The sequence below is a fragment of the Momordica charantia genome, unplaced genomic scaffold (genome assembly GCF_013281855.1).
Source record: "Momordica charantia cultivar OHB3-1 unplaced genomic scaffold, Mcharantia_2.0 BLBB01000136.1, whole genome shotgun sequence".
Lineage (NCBI taxonomy): Eukaryota > Viridiplantae > Streptophyta > Magnoliopsida > Cucurbitales > Cucurbitaceae > Momordica > Momordica charantia.
In genome coordinates, this window is record NW_028275292.1 from 23,238 (window position 1) to 50,024 (window position 26,787).

The 26,787-nt window shown below is 35.9% G+C and overlaps 2 protein-coding genes and 3 pseudogenes across 5 annotated transcripts; 2 read left to right on the forward strand and 3 right to left on the reverse strand.

Annotated features, from left to right (window-relative positions):
• Positions 1-1,860: 1,860 nt before the first annotated feature.
• On the reverse strand, positions 1,861-6,672 carry LOC111016044 (uncharacterized). 2 transcript variants are annotated; one of them, XM_022291291.2, is made up of 3 exons: positions 5,993-6,672; positions 2,759-5,746; positions 1,861-2,579 (listed from the first exon to the last, which is right to left on the reverse strand). In XM_022291291.2, the coding sequence occupies exons 2-3, from the start codon at positions 5,703-5,705 to the stop codon at positions 2,200-2,202; spliced, it is 3,327 nt and encodes a 1,108-aa protein (XP_022146983.1). In that variant the 5' UTR covers positions 5,706-5,746; positions 5,993-6,672; the 3' UTR covers positions 1,861-2,199. The 2 variants fall into 2 exon arrangements, with proteins under 2 accessions (XP_022146983.1, XP_022146982.1); XM_022291290.2 differs by having other exon boundaries at positions 5,989-6,672.
• Positions 6,673-14,784: 8,112 nt separating this feature from the next.
• LOC148207566 (protein PAM71-homolog, chloroplastic-like) lies at positions 14,785-19,316 on the forward strand. The gene is given in 11 exon segments (XM_088118414.1): positions 14,785-15,117; positions 15,340-15,502; positions 16,375-16,558; positions 16,986-17,033; positions 17,190-17,286; positions 17,798-17,961; positions 18,161-18,182; positions 18,185-18,225; positions 18,596-18,646; positions 18,769-18,873; positions 18,958-19,316. Coding segments are annotated over 11 exon segments (1,071 nt in total). The 5' UTR covers positions 14,785-14,987; the 3' UTR covers positions 19,024-19,316.
• Positions 19,317-20,282: 966 nt separating this feature from the next.
• Positions 20,283-23,492, reverse strand: LOC148207567 (beta-glucuronosyltransferase GlcAT14A-like; annotated as a pseudogene). Its single transcript, XR_015787810.1, has 5 exons — positions 23,465-23,492; positions 22,143-22,767; positions 21,985-22,060; positions 21,754-21,869; positions 20,283-20,989 (listed from the first exon to the last, which is right to left on the reverse strand). The product of XR_015787810.1 is annotated as a beta-glucuronosyltransferase GlcAT14A-like (transcript).
• A 66-nt stretch (positions 23,493-23,558) lies between these two features.
• On the forward strand, positions 23,559-24,924 carry LOC148207568 (hydroxyethylthiazole kinase pseudogene; annotated as a pseudogene). The gene is made up of 3 exons (XR_015787811.1): positions 23,559-24,025; positions 24,428-24,796; positions 24,886-24,924. The product of XR_015787811.1 is annotated as a hydroxyethylthiazole kinase pseudogene (transcript).
• Positions 24,925-25,089: 165 nt separating this feature from the next.
• LOC148207569 (dirigent protein 16 pseudogene) lies at positions 25,090-26,072 on the reverse strand (annotated as a pseudogene).
• Positions 26,073-26,787: the final 715 nt, after the last annotated feature.

Below are 26,787 nucleotides of genomic sequence, written 5' to 3' on the forward strand. Positions count from 1 at the left end.
GGGAACAAATTTGTGGGTCCCACATAAAGATTTATGTGGTTATAAACGGTTGAGAGAGACTCCTCAACATCTAGTTTGATCAAGGCCATTAGTGGTTTAATTTATCCGAGCTATTTGATACTGCTCTGTCCAAGCTGAATAGATTGGCCACTATGCGTGTCCGAATTTATCGAGGAAAGGTTACGTGGGACCTTCTCTTCTTGTTTCTCCAAGTGATAGATCATATTTGCTCTCCAACGAAAATAAAGTAAAATTTTTAAAATGAACCAGACCTATTAAAATCGAGAATCAAATTATAAGATATGTAGAGAGAGAGAAAGAGGACAATCTAGAGGGAGAATATTAACATTTTGTGACAAGAGGGCTATATCTACATGACAACAAAAGTCAAAGTCTTCTGTTCCTCTTTCCCCACCCACGTGCCTACAATTTTTTTAATTCCAAAGAGAGAGACAATATGATGTGAGATTATTTATTTATTTTATTCTTTTTTGGATAATATTTTTCAAAGTTTATTTATTTTATTTTTTTAAAAAAATCATAACATTACAACTTTATAAAATATATTAAATAAATGACCAATTCAGACTCTCAACTGTTTAACACACCAATAACCTCTTTTTAATGTGTTTTTACTTAGCGTTTAACCATATAAAAGAATAGTGAGAATAGTAAAAAAAGAAGTAAAGTTTAAAATTTATGTGATAGGAAATTGTGTTTTAAATCTGTATCAAGTGAGGTATTGTATTTAGAGATAGATAATAAAAGACATTACTGTTTTTTAATAATTATGTTAAATGCGTGCAATGAGCCAAAATAATTTCTACTTAAAGGTTAGAGACGGTTAAGGATCCCACGTTGAAATACAATGATTTATAATAGACATGAGCTACTCCTATCATTGCTAATTGGTTTTCAGATGAAACCACATGAATATTAATATGGTATCAGAGCCCAACTCAAACAAGGCATTCGGTCCAAAAATGGGATCCGGCCAAGATCGATGAGCTAAAAGAGCCACGATCTTAAGAGGACATGTTAAGGTTCCCACATTGAAAAGAAAAGGACCTTGAAAAAATTTAGAGACCGAATAAAATTTGATATAAATAAATTTATGGTTTGACCAAATCATTTATGCAAATAATATCCAAATACCAAAAATTTCTCCTATATACAAAAAGTTTATCGATCCCAGGGTATATGTGCGACTCATTTAGACCATGGACCGAGACAAAAGAAGGTACAAAATTTTATAATTTATGGATTTTTAGCCCCCCTTAGCAAAGAGCTAAGGTCCAAAATATGGAAGGAACTAGTGTCTTCATTACTCTACCATCTATTCGAGTCAATCTAAACATAACTAAGTGAATAAGTCATTTATTACCGTCCCAAAAGTTTAATCTCTTATCCCACGACTGTTGAACTCAATAGGGGAAAAAAAGCTAAAAGGTTGTAAAGAAAATCTATTTTCAAATAGAAGGGCCACAGAAGAATTCACCCCAATTTTTTTTTTTTTTTTTTTTTTTTTTTATGGATACAAATGACTCTGATGGTCCCTTTTGATCTGCCCTAAATTTTCAATATGGAACTTTGCTTTTAACCAAATAGAAAGTCAAAAAGTACTCTGTTCACTAGCACCTTTTTCTTAGGCCATTCTCATTCTCACGCCAAATCTTCCATATCAAATTCTTGACTTGTAAATAGAGTTTCATAGTCACTGCACTTTAGTTTCTTTAAGACCGACTTCAACCTCTATTAAATTCCAATATCGAAACATGAATATAAATCGTGGAGGCCACCTATTTAAGATATTAAATATTCATAGAGTTCTTCGATGTCAAATGTAGTAGGATCGAACGATGACAGAATTTTTTACTTTTATTGATAACACTGATGTTTTACATACAGAACAATGGTATTACCAACTGTACATAAAAACTGTTTTAGTTTCTTTCACAAAAATACAGAATTGGAGAAAATACCTATCTTTACCCAATTGCCCCCAGCCCCAATAACTGATAAGTTAACTCAATGGACATTTTTCTAAAGGAAGAAGAAGAAGAAGAAGAAGAAGAAGAAGAAGAAGAAGAAAACTATGAAACCAATCAATTTCCTGTAAAAAAATCAGGGGGAACATATCAGTAACTAGCAATCTTTAGGCATCTGATGAAACTTCCAATAATGGATTATACTGTACTGTCATATGGTATTATCTTTGAGGGGAAGGTCGGAATCCGGAGATGGAATGAAATTGACTTCTTGCTCGTTAGACTCTATAAGCATCGACACAACGTCCCGCATAGATGGTCGGTCGAAAGGAGACATACTTGTGCACATTAAAGCGATTCTTAGTACCGCCATCATGTGATCGATGATACTTCTGTCTTGAAGATTCAACCGAGAATCAAATATTCTCGACGTGTATGAATGGTCGCGGATGAAATTTTTCACCCATGTTACAAGATCCCCTCCCTGATCTAATGGCTGTACAGGAGTTTTCCCAGTTAACAACTCAAGAAGAACCACCCCAAAACTATAAATGTCACATTTTTCTGTAACCTTCATAGAGTAAGCATATTCTGCAGCCAAAAAAAGAGAGGAGGTATGCTTCAAGGTTTCAGAAGAATCCAAGTTTGCAAGATGAAAATGTCATGTTTTAATTTGAAGTCTTAAACAAAAGTTCAACATTTGATCGTAATAATAATATTCACATGGATGTCAAAAATTTTGATATTTGGGTTATTAAAGAAGAGCTTACCAGGAGCGATGTATCCATACGATCCTGCAACTGCTGACATCGATTTAGAATGAGGCATGTCAATCACTTTTGCAAGACCGAAATCACCAACATGGGCTTCAAAGTGATCATCGAGAAGAATATTATTCGACTTGATATCTCGGTGAACTATCTTCGGTTTGCAGTCATGATGCAAATATGCAAGACCTTCTGCAGCCCCAACAGCGATCGTGAACCGAGTTGGCCAATCCAAGCAACGAGAGGACCCATGAATTAGTTCCCCTAAACTACCCTTTGCCATGTATTCATAAAGGAGCAGATTGGAACCTTGGTGGTAGCAGTATCCATAAAGCTTAACAATATTTCGATGCCTTATCTTTCCGAGGGTCAAAATTTCGGCCTGGAAACTGTTCTCAATGTTGTTCCCTTCCCTGTTTGATGCCAACCTCTTAACTGCGATAATCTGTCCGGTATGAACCACGGCTTTATAAACTGTTCCACAAGCACCCTTTCCAATAATATAGCTGTCGTGAAAGTTATTTGTGACTTCAACCAGATCATGGAAAGTAAATCCCTCCTTGGGAGGTAAGTAAAAATCCGAGTCAGAGGACGACATCTCCTTATTCGGCATCGAAGAAGATTCATGTGGACGTCTCATGTAATGCAAAATAATCACAATTAGAACGAGAGAGATCCCACCTATAGCAGAAGCAACTCCTGTGATGATTTTACCACGTGACGTATTTGCACTTTCCGATTGTGTAGTATGAGAAGAAAAATCCACATTGCAATCACCAAGAGGTCCGCCACAAAGTCCGTCGTTGCCCGTAAAGCTATCGATGCCCATGTTCTGAAACAATGGTATCAAAGGTATCGGCCCGGTAAGGTCATTGTAGGAGAAGTTGCAGATTGATAAACTAGAAAGGTTGTCAAACTCGGTAGGAATTTGTCCAGTCAAATGGTTGTTATTGAGAAGGAGAACTTCCAGAAGATAAAGTTTTCCAAGCTCTGGGGGTATTCTCCCAGTTAGATTATTGTAACTGAGATCCATTGAAATCTGCAAGCTTAAAAGGGAGCCCAACTCCTTTGGAATTTCACCAGAAAATGAGTTACCGCCGATCTGTAACTCTGTCACACGGGAGATGTTTCCCAGTCCTGCAGGTATGTTTCCTGAGAACTTATTTCCAGAAAGGATGAGAAGCTCCAGTTGCGAAAGGGAACCGATCTCATTCGGTAAAGAGCCTGTAAAGGCATTGTGGCTGAGATCGAGTCGTTGAAGCATCTTACAGTTGAAAAATTCAAGTGGTAACTGACCAGTGAGCCGATTAGATGAAACATTGAAAGTGACCAACTTAGTGAGGTTTCCAATTTCTTTTGGTAAGTTAGATGTGAAGAAATTGTTCGCAATGTGAAGCCTTTGCAACTGTAGACATCTTCCAATATCCAGCGGAATTGGACCACTGAATTTATTCTGGCCCAATTCAATGGCAGAAAGGTTCTCCAAGTTGCAAAGCTCTGATGGAAATGCCCCGGTAAGCATGTTCCCGCCGAGACGAAGTTGCACCAGTGATTTACAGTTCAGGATTCCAGGAGGAATGTTTCCATACAGCTTGTTAGACTCCAAATTCAATATGCTCAGATTAGAATGATGACAAAGGTGAGAAGGAATCGTCCCGGTTAGGTTGTTTACTGAAAAATCAACTACCCAAAGCCGGCTGTAACGTCCGAGCCCTGAAGGAATACTACCACTGAGAGAGTTATCAAAAAGCTGCAGTTGTACCATCTTAGTGAAATATTGGAAACCAAATGGTATAGGTCCTCTAAGATCGTTAATCGATAGATCGAGCCGTGTCAAGTTACTCAAGGTGCTGAATTCATTTGGTATAACACCAGTCAGCAGGTTTTTGAAGAGGAAAAGCAAGCGCAAACCCTTAATCTTACTTAACTCTGAGGGGATATCACCAGTTAAAGAGTTCTCTGAGAAATCAATTTCTTCAACCAGCGAAAGATTACCAATTTCCTTTGGAATGGTCCCATTAAGCTGATTCCTGTACAAATACAACTTCTTCAGAAATCTGAGATTCCCCAATGCCTTGGGTATGGGGCCAACCAGCTCATTTGCATACAGCGCAAGAACCTCGAGGCTCGTACAGTTCCCGAGCTCCTCAGGAATAATACCAGAAAACTGGTTATTCCAAAGAATCAACTCGGTTAGGTTATAAAGCATCCCAAGCTCCTTTGGTAGTTCCCCTCCTATCTCATTTTGAGCCAGGCCAAGCATATTAAGACTCTGGCACCCACTTATTTCGGAAGGTATGCTTCCAGAAATAGTATTCTGTCCAGCCCTAAACCTCCTCAGATTCTTGAGATTCCCAATAGAACGAGGCAACGGGCCGGTGAGCTGGTTGGTATACGCCACAAACTCTACTAGTGATGATAAATTCCCGAGCTCTTCAGGGATCGAACCACTTAGTCTATTGTTACAAATATTCAAACTCCTCAAGGAAGAAAGCTTCCCCAATTCAGGTGGGATTTTCCCATCAAACATGTTGTTATTAAGAGAAAGGTATTCTAGACCTGAACAATTACCAATCTCTTTGGGAATATTTCCGGTGAACTCATTGTAAGAGAGATCAAGATAAGTTAAGTGAATCAATTTACCGATAGCAGGGTTTAGAGATCCAGAAAGATTCTTCGACTTCAAGTTGAGTGACCATACGAACGGAGCTTCACCAGCAGTGCATTTCACACCGATCCAACTGCACGGTGTCTGGTCCGTGGGATTCCAGTTCTTCAAACTATCAAATTCATCCTTAAAAGTCTTTTTCAGCTCCAAAAGGGACAGCCCTTCTAAGTTCAACCCTTGTGTAGTACAAAAGAGAAGAGTGATTGAAAGCCAAAATCCAAAAAACCTTACTAAAAATCCTCCCCTTGACTTGACAACATCTGTAACCATATTAACAACCATTGCCTCCACCAAAACTACATGAAGATCCAGCAACTTAGCACCTGAGGAAGCCATTATCATGTCAAACAGCATTGCCGAATAAAAACAAATATCACTTTAACAAAAAGAAAGAAACAAAAAGGAAAATTCCCCTTACAAAGTGGATTCTTAAAGTTCCTAGGAAGTTCATTTCAGATTCAAAGAGCGACAGAGTCCGCAGTACGCATTTAAAAACAGCACAGAATCGTAAACTCAGACTCAATTCTTAGTGAATGCAAATAAAAGGATCAGTAAGAAAACTTACAAACCTCACAGCCATCACTCGTCGAAAAGGGGGTAACAAACACAGCAATTCCGCCATGTCTTCTTCCAACTCACATCTTCTGACGAGAAGCTGAAGAAGATGGAACTCATGAATCAAAGAAAAAGGACAGATCGAGATTAAAATTCAGGGCGCGGAATAATGGGAAAACGCCGAATTTATGAATTGGGCAGGAAAAAAATAAAGGGCAGAAAGAAAAATAATCAAAATCTCCAGCACTTTGCGGCTGTAATCGAACACTTGGCACTCTGAAAATAGCGATAAATTAGAGAGAAATCATTCCCCCCCTTTTTTCATGTTATATTCAGCTACATACTGATCAAATCCACCAGCGGAAACCCCAAATTCTCCAACCAAGCCTTTTCTGCTCCAAAATTAAAGTTAAAAAACAAAACAAGAGGATGGAGAGATCTTGGGAGAGATTATTATAGGGAAGAACAAAAAGCAGAGCTCATTCGGCGAAGGAGAAATGGCCGACAAAGGAGACGATAGTTTGGCATCTGTGTAGGGGAGAGTGGGGGCTGATTTTAAGTGGTTGGAAAGAAAGACGAGAGAACTGTGAGTTCCATGGATTCAACTTGGAAGAGAAAGTTCGAAAGTTTTTCCTGCAATTTTTTTTCTTTTTCTTTTTCTTCGCCATTTGTCTTTTGTCTGTTTCTTATATAAGCCGATGGTCGTTAATGGAGTCACGATGCCAATCCTCCGTTTGCGTTTAATATTCAAACCATTGATGAACAAACAAAGCTTCGTCTCCCTCTTTTTTTCTTTTATTATACTTTTCCAAAATCAGTTTTACATTTCTTTATCTAATTTGTCCTTGCTCTTTGATTTTTTTAAATTAAGTAATTGAAAATTATATCCGTTGGGGTCGGATTATGGATGAGGTGACGTGCCTACGAAAGTCTGGCCAAAGAGCCTCATCGAAGTGATTCGAAAGGTGATAGACTAAATGTAATCCGAAGCTTAAGTTAGGACTTGGATTTAATTAATAGTGAGCTAACAATGGTTTGACTCCTTTCTTTGTAGGGAGAAGATTTGGGAAAGAGTCTCACTAGTATATTTGTCAGTGAGAGAATATTTTGACTGCCACACGAGTATTTTGATAATAGAATTGTCCTTTTTAAAATATCAGTAGATACCTTGCAACTCTGCTTAAGGTAGGAACCATACTTATCGTATGATATAGCTTTTCCTCCATGCCTGATCTATAGCCTAAGTCCACGTGGCTTCGTGGGAGTGGTCCACGTGTTAGTTTTCAATTTCACCCATGACCATGTTATTAGCTAGATGTTAAGTGTCGGTGTAGATGAAAAAGTGAATTCTCAATCTTACGAAGATGTGAATGAAAATATTAATAAAATATGAATGTTGTTGGGTCTTTTTGAAAAATTTAATAAAATAATATTAAGATGCTAGCACCGTATTTAACAAGTTAAGCCTCACATAACTTAAAATATGTATTAATATAATTAATGAATAATTCCAATACAGGTTCAGAGACTAAAATATGAAATTTGAAAATCGAGAAATTAAAAGCAAGTATAAAATTGAACTTTCAAAATGTCTAAGTTTAGTCATTCCCTATTATTTTCTCGTCAATTGTTTAATAAATAGATGATATAATTATAAATATACATATCAATATTTTGATATTGAGTATCTACTAAAGTCACGTAGACTGGTTGAGCTAAGTATTATTGCCAAGTATTAAATAAGACATAAATTGGAAGTAGAAATTCTAAAAAAACAATTGTTTTTTTTTCTCTTCTCTTTTTAAGTTTAAAGACTAAAAAACACCTTGAGCTCAAGAATTAATAATTGAAAGAGATATTTAAACTTATATAAAAAGAAAAAGATCGTAATTGTTTGTTAAATTATTATTATTTAACGGTCAAAACACTCCAATAAAGATAATCATCGAGCTTCACTGAAAATTAGGTTGATTATCTGTACTTAATCACATGACGTCATGGCTGAACACTCACCAGTCACCATGCAGACAAATCTTTTCTTTTTTCTTTTTTCTTTTTTTCCTTTTTTAGTGCAGGTGGCTCTCATAATTTTCCGCACAAACGGCGGGATCAAATGAAACGTCGTCGTTCCCTATATTTGCTATTCACACGTGTTTCCAGATTACAATTGCAAAGCCGCGTGTATAAAATTTCTTATGTAATCTAAATAAATAAATCTCAACCGTCCATCTCAAAGATAGACGACTCTCCATCTCCATCTCCTTCTCCTTCTATATTTTTATTATTTGGCAAATTGAATAATAACATCAAGCTTGTGTCACGGAGGATGATGGGCCTGAAGAGTGGGCCCAAGGAAGCCCGTGGCCCATAAAGCTCGCGGGGCCCAATAAAAGTGGCCGACTCCGAAGTCATCACATCTATATCGCCATTCGCCACTAGCCCTTCGTGATGTCGAAATCAAACGGTCCACATTGGCGGATTTAGGAGTCTGCCTAATCATCAGATCTTGAAAAGCAGATCGGTGGGGTCCACTAGAAATTATTAAAACAACTAATTTTAAAAACAAAATAACAATAACAATAAATAATAATAAGGAAGGATAGAAAAGTGGGAGAGCTTTATTTAGGGCACATGCGTTAGGCCTGCAGTGAAATCTGACTTCTTTTATTTTTCTTTTTTCTCTTTCGTTGAGGATTTTATCTAAGGTTTGGCTTTTCTCCACTAAAATGGACAAAGAAACTTTTTCTTTCCTTTTCCTTTTACTTTCAAATAGGTTTCTTCTCAGATTATATTCGAGTTGAGCTTTACCTTTTAGTTCAATGTAAGCCAATTTGGACACGAGTATCTCAAGACATATATTTATACTTGATTTGACCTCTTAACAATATTTTTACTAATGAATTTGGTATAATTTATTTTTAGAATACATCCTCGTAGGTATAAAAGGAATTAATTAATACGGCAAATTATTCTGTAGATAAATCTAAAAATACAAGAACATATTCGTGGGAATATACAAAGAGTTCTCTTGGATCTCATTATAAATAAATAAATCGTAGGTTCAGAAGAATATAAAAAAATAGATAACTCTGCCAAAATTGTAGAGTGGGGCTCACATAATGGGATTCTTGTCACACTTGCATTTCTTTACAATATAAACCATGCAATTTTCAAAAATATAATTCCCAAAAAAGAAAAAAAAAATAATTAAGCTATGAGTGTGAATTACTGTAAGTTCACATGAAATTTGTTCATCAATAATTGCCCATTGATTATTCAAATACATTAAATCAGGGATTGTTATTATAAAATAAAGAATTGACTCAATTGATGAGAAGTCTAGGCATACATTGGTCCAAATCTGCCTGATTTTTTTTTAAATGTATTATTTTAATGAAACCAATCTTGCAATCCCCCTTCTCATTTTGATCCATAGTTTTATCAAAGTTTGACCCAATTTGCCAATTTATCAATTAATATATCTTAATTATTTAACAAAAATATAGCATGAATGATAAATGTGACTATTTTACTGGACTATATATTACATTTTAATTGAGTTTGATTATTTTTTATTTTGTAAAATTTCAACATTTTTGCTATATTTAAAAAATATATATTTATTTTATGCTATCCATGTAAATACAGTGGACTTAAAAAATTTTAAGTATCATTTTTAGCATGAAAATGAATTGATTGACTCATCTCAGTGCAATATTGTTCATATTAACTTTTTATTAATAAAATATATTTATTAAAAAAAGTATTAACATTACTAAAAATATATATAGACAAACTTATCTTTCTCTTATGGTTTGGCTTTCAAATATGTTCATCTATTTAGATCTATCCATATATAAACATTTGAATTAAAAAATAATATATATTTCTCCAAGATTGATCTTTTAGGGGGGGAAAAAAGAGTCAAAGAAAATGGAATTTTCATATCCATTTTCATCCCATGCCCCCCAACCACAAATTCATTACATTCATGGGCCTAGGTTGGAGGAAAATTAATGAAGGCTATGAATTGACCATTACATTCTTTATTTCTATCTATTTTGTTCTCCCATTAGATTTTGTAGCTTTCAATTTGATAAATTCAAGCCTATCTTATTTCAACTTTCTAATCAAAAGTGATATCCATTAAAAAAATAAAATAAAATCATATTTTTTTAAACCATGTGGTGAAAAATTTCATGAAATAAATTACTATTCATGAAAAGAAACAAATATTTATGAGAAAGTAGATAAGTTAAGTTGGCCATATATTATAGAAGACAATTTTGTTAATATTTTTAAAAATGAATATTTCATTAAAATTTAAAATTATTTTAAGAAAATACAACATGCAGGACAAGGTTTTATGCTGTGAAATTAAGAAATGGTAATAATTGAAATGAATACCTTAGCTGTTTTTTGCTTTCTTATCTGTCTTTCAAATATGTATATTTAATAACGATTTTCTCATGTTGTCAAGATTCTGTTTGAAATGCTTGCAAAATTTCAAGTATTAATAAACTAAATTTTCAGAACTTTTAATTTTCAACTATGGATTTGCTAATCCCAAACTATTTACAAATCCTTAACATTGGTTACATAACTCCAATTTGTATAACCTATTTCTCTCTACTTATAATCTAGTAACAAATTATATACAAACAAGCTTTATAGTCTCAAATTTTATAAATTCAAACTTATTAAAATCAAGACTCAAACGTCTTTTTGGCTTATTTCTCTGTACAATTTAGAAACAAAACTTTTTACATCAACTCCTGAACTACCTCGAGAGCACGTGTGAGGTGGAATAAGACCAAACCATATGGAGCGAGCTTCGTGATGGAGAACATGTACAAAAGAAAATACACTCTGACGCTTAAATAAGCAAGAATCCTGCTTATATGCTCTTAAGTCGAGGAATCCCTACGTATGACAATGAGTTCCTATTTACGGGAACAAATTTGTGGGTCCCACATAAAGATTTATGTGGTTATAAACGGTTGAGAGAGACTCCTCAACATCTAGTTTGATCAAGGCCATTAGTGGTTTAATTTATCCGAGCTATTTGATACTGCTCTGTCCAAGCTGAATAGATTGGCCACTATGCGTGTCCGAATTTATCGAGGAAAGGTTACGTGGGACCTTCTCTTCTTGTTTCTCCAAGTGATAGATCATATTTGCTCTCCAACGAAAATAAAGTAAAATTTTTAAAATGAACCAGACCTATTAAAATCGAGAATCAAATTATAAGATATGTAGAGAGAGAGAAAGAGGACAATCTAGAGGGAGAATATTAACATTTTGTGACAAGAGGGCTATATCTACATGACAACAAAAGTCAAAGTCTTCTGTTCCTCTTTCCCCACCCACGTGCCTACAATTTTTTTAATTCCAAAGAGAGAGACAATATGATGTGAGATTATTTATTTATTTTATTCTTTTTTGGATAATATTTTTCAAAGTTTATTTATTTTATTTTTTTAAAAAAATCATAACATTACAACTTTATAAAATATATTAAATAAATGACCAATTCAGACTCTCAACTGTTTAACACACCAATAACCTCTTTTTAATGTGTTTTTACTTAGCGTTTAACCATATAAAAGAATAGTGAGAATAGTAAAAAAGAAGTAAAGTTTAAAATTTATGTGATAGGAAATTGTGTTTTAAATCTGTATCAAGTGAGGTATTGTATTTAGAGATAGATAATAAAAGACATTACTGTTTTTTAATAATTATGTTAAATGCGTGCAATGAGCCAAAATAATTTCTACTTAAAGGTTAGAGACGGTTAAGGATCCCACGTTGAAATACAATGATTTATAATAGACATGAGTTACTCCTATCATTGCTAATTGGTTTTCAGATGAAACCACATGAATATTAATATGGTATCAGAGCCCAACTCAAACAAGGCATTCGGTCCAAAAATGGGATCCGGCCAAGATCGATGAGCTAAAAGAGCCACGATCTTAAGAGGACATGTTAAGGTTCCCACATTGAAAAGAAAAGGACCTTGAAAAAATTTAGAGACCGAATAAAATTTGATATAAATAAATTTATGGTTTGACCAAATCATTTATGCAAATAATATCCAAATACCAAAAATTTCTCCTATATACAAAAGTTTATCGATCCCAGGGTATATGTGCGACTCATTTAGACCATGGACCGAGACAAAAGAAGGTACAAAATTTTATAATTTATGGATTTTTAGCCCCCCTTAGCAAAGAGCTAAGGTCCAAAATATGGAAGGAACTAGTGTCTTCATTACTCTACCATCTATTCGAGTCAATCTAAACATAACTAAGTGAATAAGTCATTTATTACCGTCCCAAAAGTTTAATCTCTTATCCCACGACTGTTGAACTCAATAGGGGAAAAAAAGCTAAAAGGTTGTAAAGAAAATCTATTGGAAATGATTTGGATCCCATTGTGTTGATAAGCAAGTCAGTAAGAAAAAATTCTAGAATGATTTTGACTAAGTTCCCTTCTAAGATATCTTGTTTAGGTTTACAACTAATTTTGTTCTACAAAGTGGAAGTCTTAATCCAATTGTGCAACCTTTCTTTTGAAGAAACCTTGAATCATGCTTCTCACTAAATGTTGCTTGGCAGCTTGTTTTATAGAATAATTTCTAATTTTTTTTGGGGTAAATCTGTAATTGGTTAGTTTGAAGTTATTATATCTTTATTTATTGGCTCATAATTAAGAAAATGATGTAAATAGAAACCAAAATAATCTCTTGAAAAGAATTAATAAATGGACTTGTTAAAATATAAGAACAAAAATGAATCAGATTTAAAGTAAAAATATCAAAATAGATATTTTGAAAAAATTGAATTAAAAAAGGAACTAAAATTGGGACTACGATCACTAAAAATTATTTAAACTGAAAATTCAAATTTTGAATCACAATTTCATTTATTTATAACAATATGTTCCAAAAAAGAAAATAGTTATTTTTCATAATTGTGTCATTTTTGAAAAGGCAAAAAAGAAAATGAAAACAAAAAGTGGGAGTAAATTTCCATCAAAACCCAAAGATTGAAGAAAAGGCAGGGATTGAGCATTTGCAAAACATAATAATGGTGTTGCACTGACCACACATCCCGCCAGCACAACTATGTTGTGAGCTGTCCCTGTTTAAGTCTCTAAAAATACGGAGATAAATATTTAAGATATTAATTCTTATTCTTTTTTTGTTATACAATATTTTGAATGGATGATTCAGATGATCCGAATCAATTTAACTAAAATATTTTATAATTGAATTGGGTTAAATTCATTATATAAGAATTATTTAGGTTGAATAAATTTAAATATGAACCCATGTCTAAAAAGTATTTTAACTCAATCGAGTTCAATCTGTGAATACTGAGTATTAGTGGGTGTATATTACTTTAAAATTGCAAATCCGATCCAATTTATCGTAATCGATTAGTTAACATGTTGGTTAACCGTATTCTGAAACACGGAAAAAAATCGGGGATAAGATATTTTTTTTTTTTAATTGAACAAATAGACATCCACCCATTTTAACTACCTTAAAATTTCCCCTTTTCATCCCGGGATGAACCATGAGAAGTAACTTTTGAAATAAATTTAAAAAAATATATATATATATTTGTGGTTCTAATAAATTTGAATTGGAGAATCTTAATTTGTACCGTCTCACGTTTGAAGTGTTGGTTTAAAAAAGTTATTTCATGATGTCGAGGCAGAAGACAATTTCAACTTTTTTTTTCTTTGAAATGTTATCCATATTAAATTCAAACATGTATACTCCTTTTCTAATTTTCTTGATTCCACTAGCTTTATAAGTTGCTCACAGATGGAATGGGAAATAAATAAATTAACCAATTTGTAGATGCTTTGATTTTGTTAATTAATCCAATTTCAAATTGTTCACCAACCCATTTATAATGTCATGATTTCTTATTTGGATAACAAATTCCAACCATGCTTTACCTCATGACTATGGCTTTAGAAAAATGCCACATTAAACGTCTAAAATAGTCACTCATTATGGAAATTATATCAAATAGTCCTTTTATTTACAATTTATTATTCATTTGGTTGTCTCAATCATACATCAAAAAATCAAAAAATTAAGGTAATTTCAATAACACGAATTTAGTTCAGCGTTAAATTATTTTTCCCTGACCAATAAGTCATGAATTTGAATCCCCCACCCCCATTTGTTGTACTCAAAATAAAATTAAGGTAATTTCTGTTTCCTGTGTTTTCTAATTCAATTCAAAGTTTAAATTCAGCCATTACGAACATAATTCTCATATAAGACACCAATTTTATGTTTTGAAATTGAAGGTTCAATCTTCCCCAATCTTCTCCCTATTTTCGTTGTACTTAAAAATTGAAAATCTAAAATTCACTGAAGTATAATTGAGAGAAATTTGGAAATAAACAAAAAAAAAAAAAAATTTCAAAATCCAAAACTGAAAATATTGAAAAAAAGGCATGCTATTTGTGAAATATAGTAATAATTTGACCAACGAAAAAAAATTATATATATGTATATTTATATTTTATATGATGTTAATATAGCCCAAATTTAAATGTGGCTCACGGGCCGAAAAGAAAGTGAGCCATCCACCATTCAGGACGGCCTGTATAAAGCCCAGGCCCATTATCTTACATGATGGGCCGGATTACTGATTGGGCCTAGACCAATTAATGCGGTTGCCATGCCACAGTTTGGGCAGGGTCTCAGTCGAAACGACGTCGTATCATAGAAGTTCAGTTTTCTCAAGGCTCGGTTTTACAAATCCGAGACAGGCTTGCCATTTTATCTCTCCAACTGCGACGTGGCAATCTTCGGAACTCAGCAGCTCAAGCTCTCTCCCACTCCTATACGGATTCTTGGTGGAGATTTAACTTCACTTTCGCAGCTTCTTCCCGGTCCCACCGCCGCCGGCCGGCCGGCGAGAATTATGGTTTGCAGTAGGGCAGAAATGAAGTTATAGGAAGGAAAGGGAACGAGAAATGCAGGGATTGGTGGTTCAGTCGCCGTTCGTTTCAAGAGGGAAGAAGCTTCCCTTCTCGCCTTTGCTCGATTCTTTGCCAAGTTGTTCTGCTTCTGGCAGTGTACCTGGAAAGACTGTATCAACATCGCGTAATCTTCTTTTACATTTCCTCCGCTTCTTTCGAATTTTCAGCTTTTTTAGTTTTGAATTGCAATTCCCGAACACTGTGCATGATAAGTAAGATTAGTTACTCATAGTGTAATGGAACTGATTCTTTGAGGGTTTCTTCTACTAATTGACGAACGATTATTTCGTTAACTGTCTTAATTTTATTAATCATATTGGGCGAGTGATGAGTATGTTGCTTACAGAGAGATGCAGAAGAGTAACGAGATTGAGCGGGACGTTTGGTGAACTCCGGGCACATTCTTCGAATGTAAGCATCGGATCCGATGGATACAAGCACGAGGAGGAAAAGGAGGACCAGCATGTAATTTCCAGTAGTGCGCCTGCAGATAGTAGTTCCTCTAAAACGTAAGTTACGTCATTTTTTATTTTGACTTTTCATAGTTGAAACTGAAACTTATTGGTGATGCGTTAAAATTTCGATTTCTGTGACTAGGGCTTGGGTATGAATTATGATACATTTAACCTTGAATTTTGATGGTGAAATGCATTCTATAGACCAAATCGATTTTCCAGCTAGGGAAGGTTACGAAATCGAACGTCCGTCTAATAATAAATTTTTTAATATTATTTTAAATCAAAATGCTATTGAGACTTCAATTCAATTTGTAGTTTTGACAGAATAACACTTGGTACAAAGGAGTGTGGCATATTCTCAGCTGCTCAAAAAGTTTAGTAGAGTAGGATCAACTCATTTCTATTATAAAAGATTCTTCAGGCTGAATCCGCCTTATTCATCGCACTCCCTTGAATATAAATCGATGGCTTTTTTCTTATTAGTGGTTCTTCATTTGAAACAGTGCTTTTGTCTCAGTGGATAAAACAACATATTTAGATGCAGCAATAGAAATAGACCGACCAATAAAAATACGCCACATCATAAAGTTAGTGTGAGCTTCTTATTGGATATCTAATAAATGAATTAAAATTACCCAAACCATGAGCTTAAATTTTTGGGTTGAGTGGTGGTTTATTCATCCTTAACACTTCTACTAGTTGCCTGTAAAATAAACCTATTAACTTTTCCCTGTAATCGTGCTCACTGCTCCACTGAGGTGATGTTGTCAACGACATCTTACTTCTAAAATCTGTTGGGTAAAACTGATTCTGTTGCCTACTTTGCAATTTAGCGAGTCCAGGACACATTTGGAGCTCTCGTATGAACCAATATCTCTTCATCTTCTTCTTGACTCATTTATATATCTTCTATGTTTTGGCAGTGAGAAGTCTCCAAATGGATTGCCTTATCCACTTTCTATTGCGCTAGTACTATTTGGATGCAGTTTAGTCTTCTCGCTGATTGCCTTTGTGAAAGGAGGGCCTTCATCAATCTTAGCAGCAGTTGCGAAGTCAGGATTCACTGCTGCATTCTCATTAATATTTGTCTCTGAAATTGGTGACAAGGTGACTTTTTTACATTGGAATATTGTCTCTATTATCTTCTAGGCCTAGGGGCTTGGTTACATGTATCTTCTTTTCATCATTTCACTGGTTGGTTCTATTAGTGAATCACTCTATTTTATTGATCAAACCTGAGATTCCGTCAAGGATTGGTAGGAGGACTGTCCATAACCACATAATTCATAGAAGAAGATAGAGATCAATGAAAACATAACAATTTAAATAACTAAGATTGGAAGCTTGAAATTTGACCTTGTTTAACTAACCACATTAAAATTCAACGAATATCAAGTGAAGTAACCAATTTATTCACAATTTTCAAAATGTTTACAGTTTTGTGGCTTTACTTCCTCTTCCTAGCATTCTTAATATCACAGTCCCTTGGAATTATGATGGTAATGTCAGCTTATATCTCATCTCTTTTGGACAGACATTTTTCATTGCTGCACTCTTGGCCATGCAATATAAGAAAGGACTGGTATAACCTCTCTCACCCTCTCTCTCTTTCTCTGTGGTTAAGTATTTTTTCAGTTGTACCATGCTTTCTTCTTTTCTTTTTCTTTTGTTCTCTATGGCTTGATTCTGTGGGTTGGGAATTGAAAGTTCTATTCAGGTATATTGAGTTGTTGAGCAGGTTCTGTTAGGATCTATGGGAGCACTTTCACTTATGACAGTCCTCTCAGTTATAATTGGACGAATATTTCACTCAGTACCTGCTCAGTTCCAGACAAGTAAGCTGAAGCTGCTCTAACTTTTTCAACTACTTTAGACTTTGCGTCAATTTTGACTTTAACCAAAACGAAGAGCATGTTGTGTGCTAGTGTATTCCTGATTAGTATAGTTTTTGCTTTTTGCGATTTATCTGGCTATATTACAGAACTACTAATGTAGTTTATGTTTTCCATAATTCTTGAACAACTTCCTCCTTTTTTTTTTTTTGGTCTCAAATATCCATCAATATATCCACTATTCCTGCTTCTTTCCCCGTGAGGACAATAAATTTGGCCCTTCTTTCTTTATGTTGTACTAGATATGATTCTGCTGAGACATCAGCAACATAATCCATGTGTACTGGTATATGATATTAGCTTTATTGTTGAAACTGATGCGATTTTTGTTTATTAAAAGATTCGATTATATACTTGACTTTCCCATTCATAATGAATAATACTTCTTCAGTTCTTCTATGCATAATCTTAGGTCCCAAATCCTAACGATATTTACTCGCTGTCATTTGTGTAGCCTTACCAATTGGGGAATATGCAGCAGTAACTCTTCTATTTTTCTTTGGTATCAAATCCATTAAAGATGCATGGGATCTTCCCGCTAGTGTTCCTAAACATGGTAATGAGAGTGGCCCAGAACTCGATGAATATGCCGAGGCAGAGGAGCTTGTTAAAGAAAAGGTAGATCCCCAGTTGTTAGTTTTCTCTAGGTTGTTTCCTTAAATTTTTTAATTTTGTCTTGAAGTATTGCTTCTTTGCTAAATTGTCTCAAGCAGTATATTTCATATTTGTCTGACTCTGTGACTGACACATACCCTTTCTGACTGTCCACCTCTTACATGCAAGTACCTTATGATAAAGCTTAAATGATTGTTTTCAGGTTTCAAAACAGCTCTCGAATCCCTTGAAATCATCTGGAAGTCGTTCAGCCTTATATTTTTTGCCGTGAGTAATTTTTAATCATCACTATTTCAGCAGAAAAGTACGATGAAAGCCTATTATTTTCGTGTGTGGAAAATTCATAATAGGAGGGGAAGTTCGTTGAGGAGTTACGTATCAAACAATACTTAGGTGCTCATCGATGAGCACCTAAGTACTTTTCTTTTAAGCATGTACATACACCCTCTGGCTATTAACTTCGCATCATATTTGTAAATAGACATGAATGAATATCGTATTGGTTCGTCAACTTAGAATGAAACAATTCCTAGGGACAGTCTTCCCCCCAAGCTCTTATGATTTTACGAGTATATGTTTACATTAAAAGAATCCCATTTGCAAGTACTCAAAGTTTGAAATATTCTGTTGATATTAGGAATGGGGTGATCGCTCAATGCTCGCAACCATTGCACTTGGAGCTGCACAGGTGCGATTTTCTACATTTAGAAGCAAAACAGAGTCTTCACTTCTTCTGCTTCTTCCTTTTCCTTTTTTTTCCCCTTTTTTTGCTTTCAACCATGTATTTCTCTTTCAATGTCCACTCTACAGTCTCCATGGGGTGTGGCCACGGGAGCTATTACTGGGCACCTAATTGCAACTACCATTGCCATTCTGGGAGGAGCATTTCTTGCCAACTACATTTCTGAAAAACTGGTATGAGCCTGAACTTCTCTCTCATATAATGCGCTATTTGCTTTATGAATCATTGATGCAACAACTAACTCTACCTTCAATCAGGTCGGCTACTTGGGTGGTGCACTCTTCTTAATTTTTGCAGTAGCAACATTCTTTGGAGTTTTCTGACACTGTTCTTCCGATCGCACGACATCGACTTCTTCTATGCCCCATTGCCAAGCAAGCCGATGCCATTCGGAAACCTGACGCTAGTAGCCACAGAGAGTAAAGGAAGAAAGTGGCTTAACTTTCCCTCGGAAACGTATCATATCTTATTATTATTCACAGGCTTCAGAATTCAGATTTTGTGTGCTTGTCATGAACAATTTTTCCCAAACGGTACGTAGTGAAATTTAGATTTTTGCCAATAAAATACATTCACTGTTGTATTTCAAATGGGAAATGTGCCCTGTCCTTCTCTAGTTGTTATCTGTTTGCTTTTTCTCTGCTCTCTCTTAATCGTGTTTCCACTCAAAAAAGATTGAGTGATGCCCTAGTGGTAAACCTATGACTTGCCAACTCCATGTCTAGTGTCAGTGGTTATTATTATTATTATTATTTTATATTCGTGAGTGTTTAGAGTAACTTACGTGCATCTCGACTAATCTCACAGGACAGTCGCTTTGATCCTATAATATTGGTGTCGGAAAACACATAGAAATTAATTTGAAAGCAGATGCTTATCATAACCTCTCAATTCACAAATGAACTACCCATGTTCCTTTAGAGGGACCGACGAACTATCCAGTTGGTCTAGTTTTAGTCATTATTGTTAAAAAGATTTTCAAGAATAAATGCTTATTTGGTTGATTTAATGTGCCTATATTTGATATAGATTTTGTTCAGGTTAAATTACGAATTTGATTCTTGGGCTTCCAAAATTGTCTAATAGAACTTTTAAAGTTGTATTTAACAGGGATATTTTAATGTTAGTATTTAATTTATTCTTTTAAGTTTAAAATACCATATGGTATAATAGGTTCTTTAAGAACTCTTAAAAGTGCTATATTAAGCTTTTAAATTTGGATTTAATAGATCTCTTGGTTTAAAAAAAGAATGTCTACTGTAAAAGTTCAAACATGATTTAAAAATTCAAAGACAAAATTGGTAAATTAACAATTATTTATCTCAAATAGGTTACAAATTTATTAATTTCTAGACTTAATAAATTCTACAAAATTATTACAAATACAGAATACACCGATTCAAAATTTGCAACTCTAGACTTGGACTTGTGTGAACCTAGCAATTTTTTTTTTCCTTTATATCAAATCTTTTACTATTTTTTCCAGCATTAACCTCTTTTAACCCTTCAACTAGTTTTACAAGACAATCATCCATAATAAGATGTCTCTAAAATTTGAAAATGATCTAATATCCTAAATGGGTGACTTTAACATTCATTATGGTATATATAAGATGTCATTTGTAATATGATTGAAATGCAACGGTAACAACTAGATGACCTAAAACTCTCTGAAGGCTAAAGAATATCAATCGAGATGGCTAAGCCAATTGCCACAAATTGCATCCCCACCCCTTTCTTTTTTACTATTGGGATGTTCATTTGTAAAGAATTATTCAACAACTACACACCTGTTCGTTCGAAATGTACCATTCGAAAGCAATCCAACGATTCGTTTTTCGAGTCTTCTTGCTCCTATTCCTGGTCTAATTACATCTGCATCTCCCCATACCATACATGTATCGTTTCCAGGTTCCCCCAAGCACCACCCTCCAGGCACAGTACGTCCAGGACCACGATGCAATATCTCATTATCGATCTTGTCGAGCACTGGATCGTCCAACTTAAATCTTGTGGCGAAGGCTGCTCCGCTCTCAATCATGAGATCAAAATCATTGGGGCCAAGAAACTGGGGCTGTTCTTTAGGAGGGCTGTCGAATGTGGCATATAGTAGATTATCGTTCAGTACTGTCTTGTTGAACTGACGAGAATTACAGAGGACAGTTGGAAAATAGTTCAAGTGGCTAGATTGCGTATTTGCGAAGTACATCAACAGAGTCCTCGGAAAATTATCCGTTCCCAAGATGCAGAACTCGACAACACGTCGACTCAGAATTGAAAGAGAAGAACCTGAAGAAGAGAACAGTGGGGGAAGATCTCCAGTGTCAGTACAGATAATTGTTTACTTGATTACGATCAAGATCACAAGAGAAAAGGGCTTAGTTTGAGGGAACATTAGAGTTTAAACCAATATGCATAACTGACTATCAACATTAATGTTGGATTCAATATCTCAGTCTTGGATAACATAAAATGAAAAGATGGACAATTCCCACAAGTTCGTCTCTCTCTCTCCTCTCTCCCTCTCTAATGGAAAAGACAGACAATACCATGAGATATTAAAACACTGCATCAAAGTGGAAAGAGCATCACACAAGGAGGCCATTTCCAAGTCTAGGGAATCACCATTTTTAAGTCGAAGGAACTACAAAAATGCTCTCCAATTGCCATTTGACGCTTGAAAAGAAAAAACAGAGAGAGGGAGAGGAGAGAAAGAGAAGAAGAAGAAGAACAGAACTAAAACTACAGATAGACAGCTTCACATCAGAGCCACCACCATTAAGCAAAGCTAGAAATGCAGATATGTAGTCTAAGAAAGTGTTGTTGAGAGAAAATCTAGAATTAACAATACGAATGGATTTTATAGCCTTCTTGGAGTGGACCCAAAATCCCCATCTTCTGAAACTTTTCTCTTAACGATACCTTTACTTCATGACCAAATTTGCAACATCCCAAGTTAGACCCCATTATCCACAAGCAATTGAAGTTTCACAGATAATTATGATCTGAAGATTTAAGCAGCAGTCAAATGGGAAGTACTAAAAAAAGCCTACCTGTAAACAATTGAAAGGCATTAGGCAATTCCCTCTTTTGGGTAGCATAGAACATGGCAGTTTTCTCAGAAAGATAAAGCCCTGGATCAACGATAATTGGCTTCAATTTCCTAGCCCTTTCGACAGCATAACAACAACAAGAGTTGGCAGTTCAGAAAAAGTTGTACGAAACCCAGAACAAGAAGTTGGAACTTGAAAAGCATTGAATCTGAGAAATAGAGATTATCTTACTCTCTCCAGCCAATGTAACTTGAATGTGTTACGAAGTTCATATCCTTGGGCAGAAATGATAGGATGTGAAGAAGATCTGAGAAACCCAAAGAAGACCACCCATCAACAAAATTCTCGAAAAATCTTCAATCCCAAATGTAATTTTCAAGAAACCATACCGTCTTGTCTGACAAGTGGGTAATCATCGGCGGTGAGACGTATAAACCAATCCCAATTCGATGACAACCGGAGGAGCAGGGAAGCGCCGTGAAGCGTGGAAGAAATCGCGGAGGAGCCCTTGAGATACACAAAATCAGCCCTACCAACGACATCAACATTCTGGGCAGCTCTGAAAATGGGATTGGATTCGACGGCGAGGGCGAGAGCGTCGCGCTCCGATTGGGGAGCGGAGAGATCGAGGTGGAGAAGGTAGTGATTTCTGGGGTGGTAGACGGCGAGGAGAAGGCGACGAATCCGATTCGAATACCCACTGGATCCGGAAATTAGATAGGCAATGGAAGGGGGTGTGGGATCGGAGGAAGCATTGCTGCTATGGAAGAGGGTCCGGTGGGTCTGGCGGGTCGGGAAGAGAAACGGGTCGGGTTCGGGGCGGGGCGGGTGGGCGGAGGAGAAAGGAGAGTGGTACCCCAGAGGAGGAAATGGAGAGGAAGAAGATGAGGGAAAAGAGGGCGGTGGCTAAGATTATGGAGAGAGTGGTTTGGAGTCTTGAGTGCGGCGGGGGATGGGGCGGAGGAGAAGAGCGGCGGCGCCGGCGAGGTCTGCATATTTTTTGGGCGAGGGAAACTGGAGTTGTGCTCTGCAACTTAAGCTATCGCTTTGGTGATGCTGATGTAGTGACGCCCATTGTTCTTTCTTTTGATTTCATCTTTCCCAAAAAAATTTTAAAAAAATGTAAATAATTGGGTTCCATTTTAAATAAATAACACGTTTTTTAATCAATTTGGTTTGAAATTTTATTTATGCTTAGTTAATCTTTTGTTAAAAAAAAAAAGAAAAAAAAAGTTAAAGGGAGTGAATATTGAATCATTTGAAAATGGTAATATAATGTAGCGTGAATTGAATCGATATATGAATGTACGTAGAGTTAAAAAAAAATACGATAAAAATTAAACCAATGCAAAAAAAAAAAAAATAGAATGAATAAAAATAAAACAAGCCCTGATTCATATAAATAATAATTAAACAAGTTTTAAAATTAGGAATGAAAGGAGATTTTTTATTACAAAAACATATACTGTTTTTTTTTTTTTGAAACACAAAAAACATATACTGCTTGTCTATATTTAATCTTATATTAATAGATTTTTTACAACAATAACCCTTTATAATTTTTCTTTTTTTTTTACATTTATAACATTTTCTATATATTGTTTAAAATTATTTTGCAAGATTGGACAATAGTTGCTTGAATTGAAGTGATCGCCAAATTATTTTTAGTTTCTGAAAAAAGGGAAAAAAAAGAAGAATGAAAATTACATACAGTCAATCAATATCCATGAATTTTTCATTTATTGAAAAAAAATATATTGAAATTGAAACGAAGGCGACAAAATCCAATTCAAGACGAGGAGAGAGGAGAATCTACGGGCGATGAATTCGAAGGAAAACGAAGACGAAGCGCAGCGACGGCGGTGGGGAGCAAGAGCGTGGGCGACACTCGCCGCCGTGCGAAGCCGTTCGCCGCTCATCCAATGCATCACGAACTTCGTTTCAATGGATTTGATGGCCAATACTCTCCTCTCCGCCGGTGCATCGCCGGCCATGCTTCATTCAGTCGAGGAGTTGCCGGACTTCACTCCAACGCCGATGCCCTCTGTATTAATGTCGGCACGCTTTCCGCTGCCTGGTTGCCAGCCATGAAGGTCGCCGCTGAACTGGCGTCCAAGGCGGGAAGCCCTGGGTTCTCGATCCGGTGGCGGCCGGAGCTTCTAAGTTCCGGTTGATGGCTTGTCTGGAGCTTTTGAATCTGAAGCCCACCGTTGTTAGAGGGAATGGGTCTGAAATAATCGCGTTGTCTAAAGCTTCTACTGAGCCAAGTATGGTAAGATGCAATTTTATACTGCAAATGATATCATTATGAACGATTGCTTCCTCTTCTTTCTTTCGAACTTCTTCATGCAAAGTTGGAAGCTAGAAGTTCAATCTTAGGGTTTGTTTGTTCTATGGGTGTAAGATATAGTTTTCGTTTTAATATGCTAAGAGTGTCTGAACTTTATCTTACGAAAAGTTGAGCTTGGGAATCCCAATGGATGAATTCAAGATATATGCTCGAGTTACAATGGAAGTAAAAAACAGGGTCCCCTTTCATAATTGGGGTATCGTAGCCCTAATCCTTCATGAAATCGAGAATCTAAGTGACAAATCAGTTCAATAATGTAGAACCTTAGCTGTGTAGAAGTTCATCGTTACTATTACTTAGCCTAAACTTTATTACAATTTTAAGGGCGTAGACAGCTGCCATCAGTCAATGGATGCTGTAGAAGCTGCTAAATCATTAGCTCAAACCAGTGGAGCCATAGTAGCAGTATCGGGAGCCGTGGACATAGTTACAGACGGGGAACAAGTTATTGGCGCTCATAATGGAGTGGCCATGATGCAAAAGATTACGGCAACAGGATGTTCTGTAACAGCCCTTATTGCTGCCTTCCTTGCCGTTGATCAACTTCATGCTTTGGAAGCAACAGCTTCAGCATTGTCAATATTTGGAATTGCAGGCGAGATGGGAATGGATTTGGCAAAGGGCCCTGCCTCTCTACGAACTCATTTGATTGATTCACTACATGAGCTCGACGAAGCAGCTATAATCTCGCAAGTAAGATCACCAGCTTGTGTTAAATTTTGGAGGCGTTTTATGTATGGTATGTTCAATAACTACTTTTAAACCTTCTTGAGTTTGTACAGTGCTTTACTGTAATAATGTTGAAAAGGTGGCTAGCCTAAACTTCATTTGTTTGTTCATTCGTATTTTATACTTTTCGATGAAGTTTATAGCTCTTGTTAACCTGTTATTTTGTTTCCTTCTCTTGATATCTTCTTTTTACTGTGTTTATGACCTTGTATGTTTTTGTATATCATGAGGCCGTCTCATTAATCACATTGGACGAGTGGAGTGAATTCCCTTTTAAATTTTATCATCAAATCCAACATAGTTCACTCTTGGTATGAGCACAACAGATTTACAACAGAGAAATATATAAACTATAAAACTCGGTTACATTTCATAGACGTTACAAACCATGATTGCATTTATCACCACACATATATTGCATTGTTCTTTGTTCACCATACTGGTTTTCAGTAGCTTAGATGTACAGCGATCCTCAGCAATGTCTCTGCTCCATCTGTGACGTGCTGGCCCCGGAGGAATGAGTGACCGCACCTCTGCAATGCCACGTGCGTGCTTGAACTTGCCAGTTCCTCCAGTCACTGACAAATGTGATGAGGGGCTACCGATCCTGTATACTCCGTAGAAGTTGAGGCTTGTCACCATATTCTCCTCCTTCAACCATGGCTGTAAATGCCATCATCTGCATAGTCCCATCAGCTGAACTAGCTACATACACCCCTTGTGCCTTGCCAATCGATTGTGAGCCCAACTCCGGGGCGGTGGTCAAGATGTCATCAATGACAGTAATTGTTCCAAAGCCTAGTCCCAACCCATCAGGTCCCAGTTGGGTCTGAGGGGCATTTTGTAAGTTGGGATTTCCAGCAAAAGCGGTGCCAGACAAGCCAGTCCTAGAGGGATCCCATTGATTGCCATTAACAGTAGGGAGAGCACCATTGGCATTTGGAATTGCTACACCACCGTCTGGGGGAGGAAACCTATAGGTGTTGCAAAGGGTACTTGACCAGTGTATATGTTCCCCAGCAGGCCAGTAATCGGCCTGGCGGTTGGGCTGCCACCGCCGAGAATGTCGTGCATGTAAAATTCAAGGATCGGCTCATGCCCCCAGCATTGGCAGTGACAGCTGCAGACTTAGACGCCATAAAATGCACCACGAAGATTGCCATTCCTGCAGGAAGACGGGAAAAGACGGTTGCCTGACATGTTGCAAAGTAGGATGAAGAACTTCTCTTGCTGTAGAACTCTAGAGGATTGTAATTCTTGTGGTGATATGCAATGGGTATGAACTCTACTCTTTATACAGTGCTGAAAATATTAGATCACTTTGGATTTTGGAGTGGGTATGAACCACCAAAAAAATGGTGAGTGTTGTTGATTCTGTTCTTGATGAAATGCATGCTTTCTTCCATCAGATCAAATTGACTAGATTTTCTTGTCACTAATTGGAGCCATAATAGCAGGTCCACTCAAGGAATTAGCTCTGGCCATTATTTTCAGAAGTTTCATAGTTGAGTAGGTAGACTACACTGTGTGAAAATAGTTGTTTTGTTGTGCAGTGTGGAGGGTATAACCAAACCAAATACATCTAGTAAGATATAAATTTTATCATATAATTTGGTAGTTGAATTTTCAGTGATATATATATTTAATATCCGCGAGTCAGAGTTTCATCCGACCTTACAACATTTTGTGTCAAAAAATGCATAGAAATTAATTTTTAAGGTAGATTGTCATCATGGGATTTGAATTCATTCCCTCACTTTACTTTAGTCCCTTCGGACTAGTGAACTACTAATGATATATTTAACTTGTTCCACTTTAATTTTCTTTAATGTCGAGAATATCAACTTATTTTCTTTGTAGAAGTAAAAAAAAAAAAAAAAAAAAAAACTTACTTTCTTTGTAATTTAAAATTTTATGAAATATTGAATAATACTTTTTTTTCTTTGAGCAGGATA